This window comes from Kogia breviceps, chromosome 2 (genome assembly GCF_026419965.1).
Source record: "Kogia breviceps isolate mKogBre1 chromosome 2, mKogBre1 haplotype 1, whole genome shotgun sequence".
NCBI classification, from domain to species: Eukaryota; Metazoa; Chordata; class Mammalia; order Artiodactyla; family Physeteridae; genus Kogia; species Kogia breviceps.
This window is the reverse complement of record NC_081311.1, coordinates 61,459,551-61,477,599: the sequence shown is the minus strand read 5'-3', so window position 1 is coordinate 61,477,599 and position 18,049 is coordinate 61,459,551. Positions and strand designations below refer to the sequence as shown.

Here is an 18,049-nt window from a genome sequence, read left to right as displayed (position 1 = left end):
GCTTTCTAGAATAAATATCTTAGATATACTCTTTTAGATCTCTTTTCTTCTGCATTTGGGTGTAGGTTATGTGCAGGTATACATGTATGAAATCCCTAATCTGCTTTATAACAGTCTACATTTATCTGCTTTATAACATTCATTGCCAATCTACACAATATGTTAGTGGGCTTTAAGCTCTATAGCATCTCAGGATAAAAGACAAAAGTCCCATGCTCTGTCTCTGGAGACTCCATCCAGGAATGAGTGCCAGGCTAGATTGTGGTGAAACAGGCATCTGTTCCATGCTCTGATGACCCTGCACTGTTGTTTAAAGTTTGTTAAAAGTACCATTCTAGCTTGTGCTTTATTCTCTAACTACATTTGATGGATGTATACTATAAGTTAAATTGTAATTACATAATTAATAAGTTAAATAATTTACACTCCTAGATTATGTTATAACGCTTCCAAAGAAGACCATTACAGGTATGCATACTAAGGCATATGTCTAGAATCCTGGTACATACCAACTCTTACACAAAAACTGTTGGACTCCTCAAAGCTGGAAGTGAAACTCTCATGTGAAAGATGTCCTCCTTATACTACCAGGAAAGAAACAAAGAGAGGCAACTGTGGACAAGTAACTAAAATATATGGGGGACTAAAGGAAGATAAGAATTATTTTAACAAGATGTGTTTGTACAAATTACTCTTGACTTTGACTCCCTTTTTCTGGTGATAAGCATGCAAACCTCACAAAGCTAAGCTGCCTCTCTTTGTTCAACTTAGTATATAAACAATTAGGCCTAGCCACTCCTTTGGGTCTTCATTTTCCTATGGGGATTCTCATATATGTGTAAAAATCTGTATACTTTTCTCTTGTTAATCTGTCTTACTTCAATTTAAGACTCAGGCCCGGGTAGAGACTCTAGGAGGGTAGAGGTAAAGTTTTGTGTCCCCTGCACTATATATATAATAAATATATAGTACTTATCATGTATTATAAGGGCTACAAGAGCCTCCTGAAGGAGGCTGAATTGTGGAAAACCATTATTTTGAGGTAAGTTCCTTGAATATTAATTATACCATTTCCAAAAAAAAAAAACCAGTACAAAAGCACATTCCAAAGTTAGATCTAATTTTTAGTATGATTTATTCTTCTGCTTCTCTCCTAGAGAATGAATATTAAACAGTGTTCTTATCAGTAATGGGAATTCAGTTGTGATTTTTCAAACTGTCTCAACTGAGGGAAGTGGGTGGAACAGGTAGGAGTAGTATATTAGAATCTCCAGGGAAAAATGGGAGAGCAAATAGAGAAGTAATATTCAGAGTTTAAAAACAAAGCAGTGCTTTTCTCCAATACTTTTATGTGTTTTTAGTCATAGTATTTAATGTTTTGAAATTTCAAGTAAAATTAAGGCAGGGCATATGTTAACCAAAAACAGAGGTTGAGGAACACCAGCATAAGGGAATTTTTAATAATCAGAAGAAATCAGAGACTTCATTTTTTTGTCTCCAGACTAAAGTGCATATAGAAGGCACTTAATGAACGTTTTGAACTGAACAGACTCAGTAGCCAATTAAACCCAAACATACTTAATTCAACAAGTACACGCATAGAAAAAGGTAATGCTCTTACAGAGTTGTGTCCAGGAACTGAACACCATGATGGTCTAAACTTTAAGTGGAAAAGTAAATCCCCAAACCTAGTATGACACCTTTGTGACTCTGAGCACATATATTTTTATTTCTGACATTTTGTGTTTCCAGCTGTTACTAACTTTGTAAACTTTCACAGAAAGAGCTCCTTATTACCCCCTCTCCTTACCCCTTTGGTACCTTCTACACAATAAACATACATGCTCAGGTTGAGAAATACTCTGACCCCTGAACTTCTTTTTCCTCAAGCTGAGTATCCAAAGACAACTAAGATTTTCAATTTAGACTTTTTTGGCTTTCAGTCCCAGAACAAACTTATTGTAAGACATATTATTTCCCACCTGCTGTCAGGCTGTAGATCACTGATAAGGCTCAAACCAATCAGTTCTCATGTTTGGAGGTAGATTGAAAGAATACTTATAGTGCAGGCCCCTCCCAACCCAGCAGCTCTACGTGCATACAGTGCCCTGAAGTCCAAGGAATACCTACTTCCAGCTTCAGAACATCATGCTGAAGTTTACGCTGAAATTCAAGGAAGTTTTTGATTGTCAGCTTCCCCTTGAGATCAGCTCCAAAAAAGTAGGTTGTGAGGGCTGAACACAAGCCAGACTTGAGGGTGTTACCAGTTGTAGAACGATCTCTGTGACGCATTCCCATGCTGGTTTGGGAGCGAATGATGCTCTGAACCTAATGGAGAAGCAAACCCCCGTCCAGAAAAACATTACAAGGTGGAAAATATGGAAAAGTAAGAAGAGTAACTGATTATTGACAGCTTACTGTTTGCCTACACTGTGCTACAATGCTCTCTTTTAATGCCCACAACAGTCCTATGAGATAAGCCTCATGATTATTCTCATTTTACAGATGAGGAATTTGAGGTACGCTGTTAAATAACTTGCTTGAGGTCAAGTAGCTAGCAAATAATTGAACTGGTATTCTAACACACATGCTTGACACCTTTATATTTTGGGATGCCTTTTAAAATCTCTCTTTAGAAAAAAGTATGCATTTGTTTTAGGCTCAAAACCTCACACACAACATTAAAATAATCATCAACCTCACAGTAATACCTTCCATATCTCAGGAGACTTTTAAAAATTCCACAGTTCTCACTACTGACTCTCTAGTTGTGATGAGAGGCAGTATAGCTAGAGGCAAATACTTGATATCACACAGATACTGAGATAACACATTTATTAGAATGATAATGTAAAGTTGGTATGAAGTAATTCTCCAAGAGAAGATGGGGAATTAGTTTAATCTTTGAGAAGTTTTAAATGAGCTTTTGAAAACAAACAACCCAATCCAAAAATGGGCAGAAGATCTAAATAGACATTTCTCCAAAGAAGATATACAGATTGCAAACGAACACATGATAGGATGCTCAACATCACTAGTCATTAGAGAAATGCAAATCAAAACTACAGTGAGGTATCACCTCACACCAGTCAGAATGGCCATCATCAAAAAATCTACAAACAATAAATGCTGGAGAGGGTGTGGAGAAAAGGGAATACTCTTGCACTGTTGGTGGGAATGTAAATTGATACAGCCACTATGGAGAACAGTACGAAGGTTCCTTAAAAAACTACAAATAGAACTTCCATATGACCCAGTAATCCCACTACTGGGCATATACCCTGAGAAAACCATAATTCAAAAAGAGTCATGTACTAAAATGTTCATTGCAGCTCTATTTACAATAGCCAGGACATGGAAGCAACCTAAGTGTCCATCGACAGATGAATGGATAAAGAAGATGTGGCACATATATACAGTGGAATATTACTCGGCCATAAAAAGAAACGAAATTGAGTTATTTGTAGTGAGGTGGATGGACCTAGAGACTGTCATAGAGAGTGAAGTGTAAGTCAGAAAGAGAAAAATACTGTATGCTAACACATATATATGGAATCTTAAAAAAAAAAAAGTTCTGAAGAACCTAGGGGCAGGACAGGAATAAAGATGCAGACATAGAGAATGGATTTGAGGACACGGGGAGGGGGAAGGGTAAGCTGGGACAAAGTGAGATAGTGGCATGGACATATATACACTACCAAATGTAAATTAGATAGCTAGTGGGAAGCAGCTGCATAGCACTGACATCAGCTCAGTGCTTTGTGACCACCTAGAGGGGTGGGATAGGGAGGATGGGAGGGAGACTCAAGAGGGAGGAGATATGGTGATATATGTATATGTACAGCTGATTCACTTTGTTATAAAGCAGAAACTAACACACCATTGTAAAGCAATTATACTCCAATAAAGATGTTTAAAAAAATAAAAAATACAAAAAAATATAAATGAGCTTTTGAGAAAGAATAATTTGGGGGACTAGCAACCATGGCCTAACTATATAAAATGAGCTTTTTGAGGCAAGTCTATGATTGATATAGCATTTTTTTCACAAGTTCCTGTAACCTTTTCTACCTCTTCACAAGCTAAAATAACTATTCAGAATAATTAAAATTGTGATGTGTAAGGATAATAAAGGTATATTATATAAATAAATAATATATATAGCCTTGTGGATAATGATTTTTATTTTTATTTTTTATTATTATTTTTTTTTTGCGGTATGCAGGCCTCTCACTGTTGTGGCCTCTCCCCTGCGGAGCACAGGCTCCGGACGCGCAGGCTCAGCGGCCATGGCTCACGGGCCCAGCCGCTCCGCGGCATGTGGGATCTTCCCAGACCGGGGCACAAACCCGTGTCCCCTACCATTGGCAGGTAGACTCTCAACCACTGCACCACCAGGGAAGCTCGATAATGATTTTTAAATTGCCAAATTTGAAAAGCATAATACTTAAAAACTTAAGATTTGTAACAATGGATTTCCATGGTTAAATGTCTTTTATTTGTTTTATTTATTACCTATGACCATAAAAAGACTTATTTAACACAATTTAAAAGTCTCTAGCTCTAAAAGGTAAAAGTAGTATAATGGAAAGACACAAGATGGGGAATCAGGACACACGGGGTCTAATTCTGTTGCTCTGCAGTGAAAGCACAATTTATGCAGTTCATTTAACTTCTTTGGGCCTTAGTTTTCTCATTGGAAAAGTTCACGGTTAGAGATCATTATCTCTAAGCCTCCTTATAACTCTAGGTTAATATCATAAATGCTTATGATTATGATTTTTTTCTGGGTTCATGTTTTATCATGTAAATAAGATTTCTTGACAGTTGTTTTTCATGCAAACGGAGACTTGAAAGATAGGTATACAATGGATTTTAAAATTATTTAAGTTGAAGTTTTTTAGACATTAAATTGAAATACAGGATAATCAGTACAGTGATGCTTCTATTTAAAGGCAACACACAATTCATTTTCTCTGCCTGGGTGTGAGAACTGAAGAATTTTCCAGTAGCAGTGAACCAGTATTGAGCATCAACGTCAAGACCTGTCATGATCTAAATTTTGTCTGTGCTATAATACTGCAGCTTATACCCTTCCTATGGTGGAAATGTGTATGTTAGCTTCAAAAGTGTGGTGCTGAAGAGAGTATGTGGAAATTTCATTCCCTTTCTTCTGTCTCACAACTCATACTTTCATATTAAAAAAACATTTCTGTCACAGCCTTGGGTGAATGTAGCCCAAAGAGTTATGAGATTTTTAAAAGAAATATCTTTTGCTAGGTTAGTTCTGTTTTATGATCTGCTATGAAATGGGTTAAAAAAAAGGATCTGGGGGCTTCCCTGGTGGCACAGTGGTTAAGAATCTGCCTGCCAATGCTGGGGACATGGGTTCAAGCCCTGGTCTGGGAAGATCCCACCTGCCGTGGAGCAACTAAGCCCGTGTGCCACAACTACTGAACCTGTGCTCTAGAGCCTGTGAGCCACAACTACTGAGCCCACATGCCACAACTACTGAAGCCCGTGCGCCTAGAGCCTGTGCTCTGCAACAAGAGAAGCCATCACAATGAGAAGCCCGTGCACCGCAAATGAAGAGTAGCCCCTGCTCACCGCAACTAGAGAAAGCCCACATGCAGCAATGAAGACACATTGCAGCCAAAAATAAATAAATAAATTTATAAAAAAAGAAAAGAAAGGTCAGAAAAAACTTACACTATTTACAGTCGAGTAATGCTTTTTAGTAATTTATGTTTATGCATGATCAAAATGATTTTTGAAAAAGATGAATAAAAGAGTAATATTAGGTATTAGTTTGCTTCACACCACTTTGACATTGAAGATACACAATGATGAAATGTGTGTGTCCTCATACTGGTTCTGTTTAACTTTTTTGTAAGCTTGACAAATTTACCGTCAAGAAAATACCTATTTAGCTGGAAATCAAAGTTTGAATGTTTTAAAGCTTAGTGCACTTTCAACTTAAAGAATTATTATATTGCCCCAAAATGTAAAACGTAGAACGATGAAGCAGAGAAACTTCTAATGAGAGCTATTCACTCCTGAACCACCTTATAATTATTTTTGTTTCTCTAAAGAGTTTTTACATCAAAATTCCTTGTGATCAATATTACAAGTTCCATCAGTTTAACAAGGCCAGTTATCAAGGGATCATATTAGATGAAATTAATACTCCCTTCTCTGTCAAGTGAGCAGAATGGTGGAGTGACTGCTCCAAGTCATTCAGCATTTCAACAGCAATGCCAACAATGTTAGTGAGGATGTGGAGAAAAGGGAATCCTCAGGCACTAGTGGGAATGTAAATTGGCGTAGCCAGTATGGAAAACAGCATGAAGATTCCTCAAAACATTAAGACTAGAACTACCATATGATCCAGCAATTCCACTTCTGAGTATTTATCCAAAGGAAACCAATCACTATGTTGAAGAGATATCTTCAGCCCCCCCACCATATTCATTGCAGCATTATTTACAATAGCCAGGACATGGAAACAACCTAAGTGTCCACTGGCAGATGAATGGATAAAGAAAATATGATACACACACACACACACACACACACACACACACAGAGGAATGTTATTCAGACATAAAAAAAGAAGTAAACCCTGCTATTTGTGATAACATGGATGAACGTTGAGGGCATTATGCTAGATGAAATAAGTCAGAGAGAGAAAGGCAAATACTATATGATCTCACGTATATGTGGAATCCAAAAAAAAGCTGAACTCACAGGCACAGGGAACAGATTGTTGGTCGCCAGAAGCAGAGGATGGAGGGTGGGCAAAATGAGTGAAGGTGGTCTAAACTTCCACTTATAAGATAAATAAGCCTTGGGGATATAAGCATGGAGACTATAGTTAATAAAACTAAATTGTATATTTGAAAGTTGCTAAGAGAGGAGATCTTAAAAGTTCTCATCACAAGAAAAAAAACTAACTGTGTGGTGATGAATATTAACTAAATTTATTGTGGTAATCATTTCAAAGTATATAGATAGGTCAAATCATTATGTCATACACCTAAAACAATGTTATATGTTAACTATATCTCAATAAAAATAAAATAGTTCTGTGTAAAATAAAATTAAAAATACCAAAATAAGTTCTATTTATAATCATTTGCAGCCACCTGGTAACATCAGTGAAGTGCAGAATTATGAAAAGTGAAGGTATTAGATGGACATAGCTTGGAAATTTGAATAAATATCTGTAGGTATTTTGAAATATTTGTCTCTATACATTTCTTATTTAAAGATACACTATTCCTGATACCTTCTCCCACTTCCTTTTTGCCCCTTTACTCACTGTGAATACAAAAATGTTATTATCTCCCACATATATATTTTTGTTTGTTTTTTGAAACCACTTCTACCAATCATAATAATTATACCTGGAGGGATAGCATGGCCCTCCAAGAATAGAAGTTTGATGGAAATGTAATCTCTTCCTAGGATTCAGAAGAAACTATATACTTCTATGGCTGGAACCTGCTACAGTAAAAGGCATTTTTCCTTCTCTTACACAAATCTTTTCAGAACATATGTCATTCATCCTTGTATTCTGGAACTGCCTGGCACAAAGGAGTTATTTAATAAATGTTGATTGAATAACCATAACTTAGCCTCTCAGCATTAGAGTCTAATTCATGTTGGGAAATCAGAGCAACATTGACCTTAATAATATGCTCAAATAATTCCTTACATTTAGAGTAAAAACAAACAAAAAAACCTCACCTATTAAAAGTGGAGATAATTCTGAAAAATGATACATTAGGTACTTCAAAAACTGGATAGCATCAGAATATACTGACCAAGGCCACAGTAACTCCAAGGCACATGAAAATGTGTTAAATATTAATGTATTCAAAGGAAATTTCCAGGAAAACTTGCCTGTTCAAATTCCTCCATGTCTACTTCTCCATCTCCATTCAAGTCAAACATCTTGAAGGCAATTTCAAAATTTCTCTGAGGAGCTGCAAGTTAGGAAGGAAGGAAGGACAGAAGGGAAGAAGGAAGAAAAAAGAAAAATATTTAGAATGTATCGACCCAAAATAATCATTCCTTTAAGAAAAAAAGATAATTAAACATTGAAATGTAATATCAAGTCACAGAATGACACCATATGTATCTTTTTTAAAAACATCTCTTTGGAGTATAATTGCTTTACAATGGTGTTAGTTTCTGCTTTACAACAAAGTGAATCAGTTATACATATACACATGTTCCCATATCTCTTCCCTCTTGCGTCTCCCTCCCTCCCTCCCTATCCCACCCCTCTAGGTGGTCACAAACCACCTAGCTGATCTCCCTGTGCCATGCGGCTGCTTCCCACTAGCTATCCACCCTACGTTTGGTAGTGTATATATGTCCATGCCACTCTCTCACTTCGTCACAGCTTACCCTTCCCCCTCCCCATGTCCTCAAGGCCATGCTCTAGTAGGTCTGTGTTTTATTCCCGTCCTACCCCTAGATTCTTCATGACATTTTTTTTCTTAGATTCCATATATATGTGTTAGCACACGGTATTTGTTTTTTTCCTTCTGACTTACTTCACTCTGTATGACACACTCCAGGTCCATCCACCTCACTACAAATAACTCAGTTTTGTTTCTTTTTATGGCTGAGTAATATTCCATTGTATATATGTGCCACATCTTCTTTATCCATTCATCTGTTGATGGACACTTAGGTTGCTTCCATGTCCTGGCTATTGTAAATAGAGCTGCAATGAACATTTTGGTACACGACTCTTTTTGAATTATGGTTTTCTCAGGGTAAATGCCCAGTAGTGGGATTGCTGAGTTGTACGGTAGTTCTATTTGTAGTTTTTTAAGGAACCTCCATACTGTTCTCCATAGTGGCTGCATCAATTTACATTCCCACTAACAGCGCAAGAGGTTTCCCTTTTCTCCACACCCTCTCCAGCATTTATTGTTTGTAGATTTTTTGATGATGGCCATTCTGACCGGTGTGAGATGATATCTCATTATAGTTTTGATTTGCATTTCTCTAATGATTAATGATGTTGAGCATTCTCTCATGTGTTTGTTGGCAATCTGTATATCTTCTTTGGAGAAATGTCTATGTGGGTCTTCTGCCCATTTTTGGATTGGGTTGTTTGTTTTTTTGTTATTGAGCTGCATGAGTTGCTTATAAATTTTGGAGATTAATCCTTTGTCAGTTGCTTCATTTGCAACTGTCTTCTCCCCACCATATGTATCTTAATCAACCTTTTAGCAATAGTCCTTAAAACCAAAAGAGAATATTACCATGGCCAGCAAAAATAGCACTTCTCTATCTTTGTGTTTCAACACTCTCTTCAATACTTCAGCTTTGCTTTCTTAGAAACCATCCTCTCTTAACTGAATAATATTAACGTTGTTCTGTTACTTAAATATAGTGTTATTTATCTGGGCATGAAAGTCTATTTGGGGTGAGATATGCTGCTGCAAAGTAAGAAGCTGAAACTCTTAAGTCTTTTTCTTGCCTTTTTAAAACAAGCTAGCTTTCTACTTTGTTTTTTCTAGTCTCTCCACTGTAAGTACAATCAGGAGTTCAGTGGATATCATTCTGCCAACAGGTTATTATCTACATCGTTCTACTCAATGTCACTATAGCTCTGTGGTAAGGCAGAAAAGCACACTGTCAGCTACCCAGCCCCCTATTTTATCCATGTCAGCTGGGTACACAAATTACTAGGCAAAGTACACTTAAATGTTTAAAAAACAAAATGAAAAGTGCAAAGCTTGAGAAGACAGTATACTTTTTTTCCCTTAAGTGAATGATGAAAGTGTTTCAAGACTTCTTTAATGTTCCTAGGTTAATCAAAATAAAATTAATATATTTGTGCATTAGGATAAAATATACATAGAACAGCCCTCCTTCCTTACCAATGCTAAACGTTCTAGTAAAGAAAACTAGGGACTACCCTGGCAGTCCAGTGGTTAGGACTCGGCACTGTCACTGCAGGGGACTGGGTTCGATCCCCGGTCGGGGAACTAAGATGCCACAGGCCACGTCACGTGGCTAAAAAAACCCAAGAAAACTAAGTCATTTACCTCCTTCCTTTGGTGCTTCAAATTTATATAGCTATAGAGAATAAACCAAAATAAAATTTCCTATATATCCTAATACTACTGAATTAAATTTTCAGTTAATATCACTTTTAGTAAAAAAAAAAATAATAATTAAAGATTACATGTAGACAAAAGAGTAAAAAAGGGCTTAGTGTATTATGCATTGTTGTAGAGAGTCCATATTCCCATCATGCTCATGAATTTGTCAGTATCAACACCTTCTAGGCTTAAATTCCATTTTCAGCTAGCTAGCCAACTAGGTGGGTAGTTCCTGGTTTTTAGTTGCCTGGGTGAATCATGTGCTTGTCAGTTTCCAGTTGCCTGTTTCACTTGATAATGGCTTCCAACAGGTTTGCTCTTCTTAGGCCACCAGTATGATTGCTGAGAAGGATGCAGTGGGGGGGGGGGAATAAATTTTCGTATATTTATTGTCACTTCTTAAATTATTCCTACCTGTCTGGATGCTATATTTTACTGAAGAGTTACTATGTACCAAGCATTGGGCTGGATAATTTTAAGCTGTTATCTGATTTTGTATTCTCAATCCTGAAAATTTTATTTCTTTCTTAATTTTTTCAACAGAGTAGGAAACTGGCGCTCAAAGTCACTAAATGACTAGCTCAAAATCACACAGCTAATAGGGAGCGGAACTGGTAAGTGAACCTAGGTCAACACTGACTCCAAAGCCCATAAATTTTTCATTACGTTCCACAGCCTCCAATATGAAGACAGTGGTACTTAAAATAATAAACCAATACTCTTTATTCTGTTTTTTTTTTTTTTTTATGGTACGCGGGCCTCTCACTGTTGTGGCCTCTCCCATTGCAGAGCACAGGCTCCGGACACGCAGGCTCAGCGGCCATGGCTCACGGGCCCAGCCACTCTGCGGCATGTGGGATCTTCCCAGACCAGGGCACGAACCCATATCCCCTGCATCGGCAGGCGGACTCTCAACCACTGCGCCACCAGGGAAGCCCCTTCTGGTATGTTTTGACTTAGAAACAAAACAACCAAACTGGTTACACCAGTCTCTGCAATAGCTCAGAGTTTCAAGTGGTCCATCTAAAGGATTTACCTGATATCAAAGAAACATTGCATGTGCAGAGCTCAGTAGTTTAAGCTTGGTTGCACTCATGGGCATAGACAACATCAGATTCTCTGATAGACTTGTCACATATTTTTAAAAATTCTAAATATGAATTTCTTTAAACAAGAGTGCCTCCCTGTTCTCCCCTATTGTCTCAAACTTAGCCCACTGCACTCACATACATTATTTGCCTAATCCTTATAGATACTTGAAATTGTAACAACTGCAGACAATATGAGGTCACTGAAAGTTTTAAGTGGAGGAGTGCCACAATCTCACAGGCATTCAGAAAGAACTTCTCTGGCTATAGTGTGAAGGATGAGTTGGAAAACAAGAACCAGCCTCAGAGAAGATCATAAAACCTCTTGTAAATGTTGCAAATGTGAACTGAGGTGATGGCAGTGGTCATGGAGAGAAGGAAATGTATCTGAAGTAACTTGAGGCAGAAAGTATATAACTTAATGATTAATTAGCTGTGATGAGTTAAGAGTAAAACAGGTGGACAGCATGACTGGCTTAGGCTACGAGGTAGCCTGCATATCACTAACCAAGAGATAAAAAGAATGGAAAAGGTTTGAGAAAAAAAATGAATTCAGATAGGACCTGCTGAATTCTAGGAGTCCATAGCATATTCAGATGAAAATGTTCAGGAGATAGGTGGAAATATGGGTCTAAAGCTTAGAAGAGAGAAGTTAAAGCTGGGAATCATTAGCATAAATATGTTAGCTGCAAAGACCTGAAATGAAGTTGTCCATGGAGAACTGAAGGTTGAGGAGAAGGGTAAAGAAAGGGTAGAATGAGCTGGAAACCAATATTTAAGGTGAAAGGAAAGAGACAGGAAGCAGTGACAGAGGAGGCAGTATCACAACATCAAGAGAAATGTGGTCCAAATGAATAGAAATAGGGACAGATCGGGCCAGAAGCAGTCAAAGTGTTGCTACTCCTGAATTAAAGCAGCGTTCTCATACCCTATCTCCACTGATTACAGAGGGGACACAGAGTTCTTAAAATTTTAGCTTTATCATAATCTGTTATTCCTACTGTCCTGTGAGTTCTGTGATGGCATATGCCCAGTCATTAAATGACTGAATGAGTTATTATGGAAAATCATACTTATATGTTCTCCTACAACTAAGGTTAAATTCACTTTACCAAACAAAGCACATCCTGTACTGCTTGAGGTTTCTGTATCTTTTTATCCTGGCTTACTCCCAGAGTATTTGCTTTATGTGGAGCGACTCAGAGTGTTTATTAAAGAATATGTGCTGACACTCTCAGGCTGAGCTCCTGTGCCCTGGTCACTGATATGGCAAGTCAGGGCAGCAGCCGTGCACACTCTCATTTAGGCCTTAGCAGTCTATCAGGCAAGGTCCTTCAAGGAGTAGTTCTCTCAGTCTATTCCATCTCCATCTGCTGATCACGTCAAAGCACTTAAGTAAAAAACTAGCTTGCTTTAAGTGAAACATGCTACACAGGAATATGCTGCTAGGCAATTTTCTCATACTCTGTCTCCCTTTAAATGTAGGCTTTGGAGTAATTTTTAAATCTAGCTGCTCTGGAAAGCTAAAGGTGTCTTGAGTTTACATTAATTCACAACCTATATCCATAGAAAGGTAGAGAGAGAGGAATTCTTTTGAATTCCAGGCTGCTTGTAGAGTGACAGTGAAGCTCTGCTCTGTCCGCTCCTTGTGTTAATAGCTTAACCTACTTTCTGCACATCAACTTATAAAACAATTATACATTGGAACTGATCAAAACAATGGGATTCTATACAAAGTTCATCACTATACATCTTTTACTCATAATTCCATGATAGTCTTTGCTATAAGTAAATGGATATACATTAGATCTGTTCTAGTTAAGAATAAAACATTTTTACATTATTCTATCATTGACAATAATGACAACAGCAATAACAACTCTAGACTTGTTCAAAGCACAGTAGATTTTTCTACATTGTTTTAGTAATAAGAAAAAAACATTTTTCTATGTGTGATACGTCAAATAATCAGATAGCAACAACACTACCTATCTCAAGATTTTCATGACTTTCACTTATTTTTCTTTAATAGAAATGCAAAAGACTTGGGCTCTAATTCTGGCTTTTCCACAGCATAATGAGTCATTACATTATGCCTTAAATTCTCTTTTGGTAGTACTGACGGAATGAACAACAACAAAATGGACAGGTTATAACATAAACAAGTTTCTTATTTTCTTTTTTTAAAAAAATAAATAAATATATTTATTTATTTTTGGCTGTGTTGGGTCTTCGTTTCTGTGCGAGGGCTTTCTCTAGTTGCGGCGAGCGGGGGCCACCCTTCATCGCGGTGCACGGGCCTCTCACAATCGAGGCCTTTCTTGTTGTGGAGCACAGGCTCCAGACGCGCAGGCACAGTAGTTGTGGCTCACAGGCCCAGTTGCTCCACGGCCTGTGTGATCTTCCCAGACCAGGGCTTGAACCCGTGTCCCCTGCATTGGCAGGCAGATTCTCAACCATTGTGCCACCAGGGAAGCCCAGTTTATTATTTTCTATTGGTTTGGTTCTCCTACCACAAAATTCCCACCTCTACCATTCCTGTTTTAAAATGATGCATAGGACAAATGAGGTAATTAATATGCAATATCAGAGAACTCTGAGTTAGAAAAAAACTTCATATAATATGACGCACCTCTCTTCAATGATGAACCTGCCTACTGAATTTATAAGGATGATCACACAGCCTCTGATTATTTCTGAGAGGGAGGCCATCACTTCTGTGGTGTAACCATTGTTGGCCATACTAATTGAACTTTTTTCCTCATGCAGAGCCCAAATCTAATTCTTTGTAGCTCTTACAAATTGTCCTAATTTAATTTTCTAGAGAAATAAAACAATATAACTGCTTCCTCATATATGCTGGCCCTCTGAATACATAAAAGCATAGTGTCATGTCTCTACTAAAGGTTTCTCAGAACTTGTTTCCAGAACTTCAGCATCCTAATAGCCTTCTTTGGGGTACTTTAGATGACCAACGCCTCCCATAAATGCAGTATTCTAAATATAGTTAATTCTGGAATGACTTATCCTTTCTAATAACAATAGGACTTCTTCTTTGCAGACTAATATATTAACATTTTTCTTACATGAGGGCTTAGTGTCTTGTTTTCTCACATTAGGCTTGGGGAAAGGAGAAGAAAAACCTGCAAGATTAGGTTTCAAAAAAGTGCCCCTCTCTCAATTCTTCTGAATTCTTCAAGGCATGATGCCTAGGTACAGCCTGGAAGAATCTTTCTGCCCTCTTTACACAGAGTGGAGAAAAAAAGTTCCTATGGTATGATGCATTGTAGTTGTACTATAGCATTTCCTTGGGATGATTTAGCTTCCAAAGAAGGGTGCTACATTAAATGAAAACGTCCTAAGAATTTTTTTAAAACATACTTAGGCAACAGCAGATCAATTTTCTTTTCAATGACCTAATTGCCTTCTAAGTCTGATTTGACTTCCGTTAGTAACTATTTTACAGGTACTCTTTGATAATCTATTAGTCTCTTCAGCATTTTCTAATATTAGGTTTCACGATAAGAGCCAGTCTAACATTATACCTAGTAAAAGGACTGCAGATATTTGAAAAACAGAAGACTTACAGAATGATAAAAGATAAGGACAAAGTCAAGGAATATTACCTTTTATAAAGCTATATATCTTATTTAATTTTTATACACAGTTAACTTTGTATAAAGGTGTATTTATGTGAAGCAAGGCATAGCACGAACAATATCAGTGGCTCAAAAATTTAACAATTACACTTTTTGCATCAACTCAGAAGTCCCATAGTCAGGCTTGCCCTCATCATTGTCTTATAGAATTATCTATTGACCAAAATATCCACTATTAATCATGCCATCTGAAGTCAATGGTGATGATGAGAATAACTATGGCATTCTGCTCTGAAATCAGGCAAATGATTATTCTTGAAATGCAAGATCTGAAATGGCAAATAAAAAAAATCCACATCCACTATAATTGATTATAAAAGACACTGTGTTATGATATAAAGTTAAAATCAAGGTTTTCGCTGTTGGTTGTGCTAGAATTACAATTTAAAACACTGTAGTGGGCTTCCCTGGTGGCGCAGTGGTTGGGAGTCCGCCTGCCGATGCAGGGGACACGGGTTCGTGCCCCGGTCCGGGAAGATCCCACATGCCGCAGAGTGGCTGGGCCCGTGGGCCGTGGCCCCGCTGGGCCTGCGTGTCCGGAGCCTGTGCTCTGCAACGGGAGAGGCCACAGCAGTGAGAGCCCTGCGTACCGCGAAAAAAAAAAACCAGAAAACACTGTAGGGACTTCCCTGGTGGTCCAGTGGCTAAGACTCCGTGCTCCCAATGCAGGGGGCTGAGGTTCGATCCCTGGTCGGGGAACTAGATCCCACGTGCCGCAACCAAGAGTTTGCATGCCACAACTAAAGATTCTGCATGCTGCAACTAAAAGATCCCTCATGCCACAATGAAGATGCTGTGTACTGCAAATAAGACCCAGCACAGCCAAATAAATAAATAAATATTTTTTTAAAAACACTGTAATAACTTTTTGACTATACTAACAAATTTTAGTTAATAACCTTTTAGTGATTGACTATGCTCAAACATGGGGTAAGACTGTTTCCTGAATATGTTTTCTGTGGTTGTGCAGCTGCATGCTCCCATTAAATTGAAATACATGGGATCCAAACCATACAAAATAGCAAACATTCTACCACTTAAAATATCTAGTTTCTCCCATGATGTGCAATTTGAAATGATAAATTGATATGACATTTTTATTGCTAACTTTTGGAATACAATATCCAGAAAATTTCCTTAGTGGGGAAAAAAGAAAGACAATAAAGTGATCTGAAATAGCTGAAGTTCATGGTGTGTAAATGTAACAATCTAGTTTTTCTTCTTGGGCTTGCTCTTTTAACACAGGGAAAAAAAACCCCTCCCCTGGTGAAATGACAAATGCCATGGATAAAGAAAAAGAGACCCCAACTATCCAGGAAGAAAAAAAAAGTTATCATAAAGAAGAAAGTATTGGGTTGTATCATAATTCTCAACATTTGAACACTGCAGAGCAAGTTCTATAGAATCTTGAGGGAAAACAAATTTTATTTATTTATTTATTTATAAAATTTATTTATTTGGCTGCACCAGATCTTAGTTGCAGCACATGGGGTCTTTGGTTGTGGCACCAGGGAAGTCCTGGGAAAACAATTTTAATTTAAGAATTACATACAAGTCAACTCATCATTTACCTATATTAGCAACAGAAGACAGTCTCAGACAGGCAAGGACTTTGAAACTATATAATCCACAGATTCTTCCTAACAAAATTCCACAAAAAACAGTAACAAAAGTCTTAAGCAAGGATTGGTAAACTATGATCTGCTGGCTAGCCATTTGTTTATGTATTGTCCATGGCTGCTTCTGAGGTACTAGGGCAGAAATGAGTAGCTGTGACAGAGACCTTACGGCCAGCAAGCCTAAAATAATTATCTTGTCCTTTAAGAAAAAGTTTGCCAACCCCTGGTTGAGGAAATTCTTCAGCCAACAATGACAAAAAAATCAATCAAAATAAAGAAATAAAGACAGGGAAGATGAGATCAATTAAGAAATAAATAAGCAGTAAATTAAGTGAGCAATAAAATCAGTAGAACGGAGTTAAGCTTAAATAATGGTTATTGATAAAATAATCATGGCATGTGGCACTTATTAAATGTTCATTATGTATCAGGCACTTTATATGAATTATTTAATCCTTGCAACCACTCTGTGACATTGTACTATTATATCCATCCCCTGCTAAAAAAGAGGAAACTGGGACTCCCCTGGAGGTCCAGTGCGTAAGACTCCACGCTCTCAATGCGGGGGGCGTGGGTTCAAACCCTGGTCAGGGAACTAGATCCTGCATGCAAGCTGCAACTAAGAAGTCTGCATGCCACAACTAAAGATCCCACCTGCTGCAACTAAGACCTGGAACAGCCAAAATAAATAAATATTTTTTTTAAAAAACAGAGACTATTCTTAAAAAAAAATAAAAGAGGAAACTAAGGTATTGGGTGTCCAGAGTCAAAGAGCCAGGATTCAAATGCAGACAGTCTACTAGAGTATGCACCACCCTTAGCCATTATATGAGAATGGCTATAAAATAATGAAGTATAAGATTATTAAAAATGTAAAAACTGTATGGAGAGAAGAAAGTGAAAGGAAGATAAATTTCTTGACTTCCAACAGAAGACATCAAAAGAAATAGATGATTCTGTCCTAGATAAAAAAGCTACATACTGGGACTTCCCTGGTGGTCCAGTGGGTAAGACTCAATGCTCCCAATGCAGGGGGCCCGGAACTATCAGAGAACTGGTGGGGGAACTAGATCCCACATGTCACAACTAAAAGATCCTGCATGCTACAACTAAAAGATCCTGCATGCAGCAACGAAGATCTTGCATGCGGCAAATAAGACCCAGCGCAGCTAAAAAGAAAAAAAAAAAAAAGCCACATCTCCCTACAACCCCCACATATACATATACACATACACATTTGAATTAACTCAAAGATTACCACGAATAGGAGAGCATTAAAATTACTTGGGAGAAAAACCCAATGAATAAACAAAAGCTTAAAAGAAAAAAAATGGAAAGAAAGCATAGAAAATAAGACATAAGGTGACATATGTAAGAACAAATAAATCACAACAAAGTTAAATGAACTAAACTCCTCTATCACAACACATGCCCTCAGACTGGGTCTGTTATTTATAAGAAATATATTGAAAATAAAATAATATAGAAAGATAAAAAATAAGAGGAAATACAAGAAAACGAAACAGTAAGAAAGCAGAGGTGGGAATATTAAT

The 18,049-nt window shown here is 37.5% G+C and overlaps 1 protein-coding gene across 3 annotated transcripts in view; it reads right to left on the bottom strand.

Moving 5' to 3' along the window:
• MICU1 (mitochondrial calcium uptake 1) overlaps positions 1–18,049 on the bottom strand; it is a 223,996-nt gene that overhangs the window by 80,169 nt on the left and 125,778 nt on the right. For all 3 annotated transcript variants that reach the window (XM_059054213.2, XM_059054212.2, XM_067025421.1), the window contains 2 exons: positions 7,906–7,988; positions 2,131–2,328 (listed from right to left, as the gene is read on the bottom strand). In XM_059054213.2, coding sequence (XP_058910196.1) covers positions 2,131–2,328; positions 7,906–7,988 — 281 coding nt within the window. The remainder of the gene's footprint in view (positions 1–2,130; positions 2,329–7,905; positions 7,989–18,049) is intronic.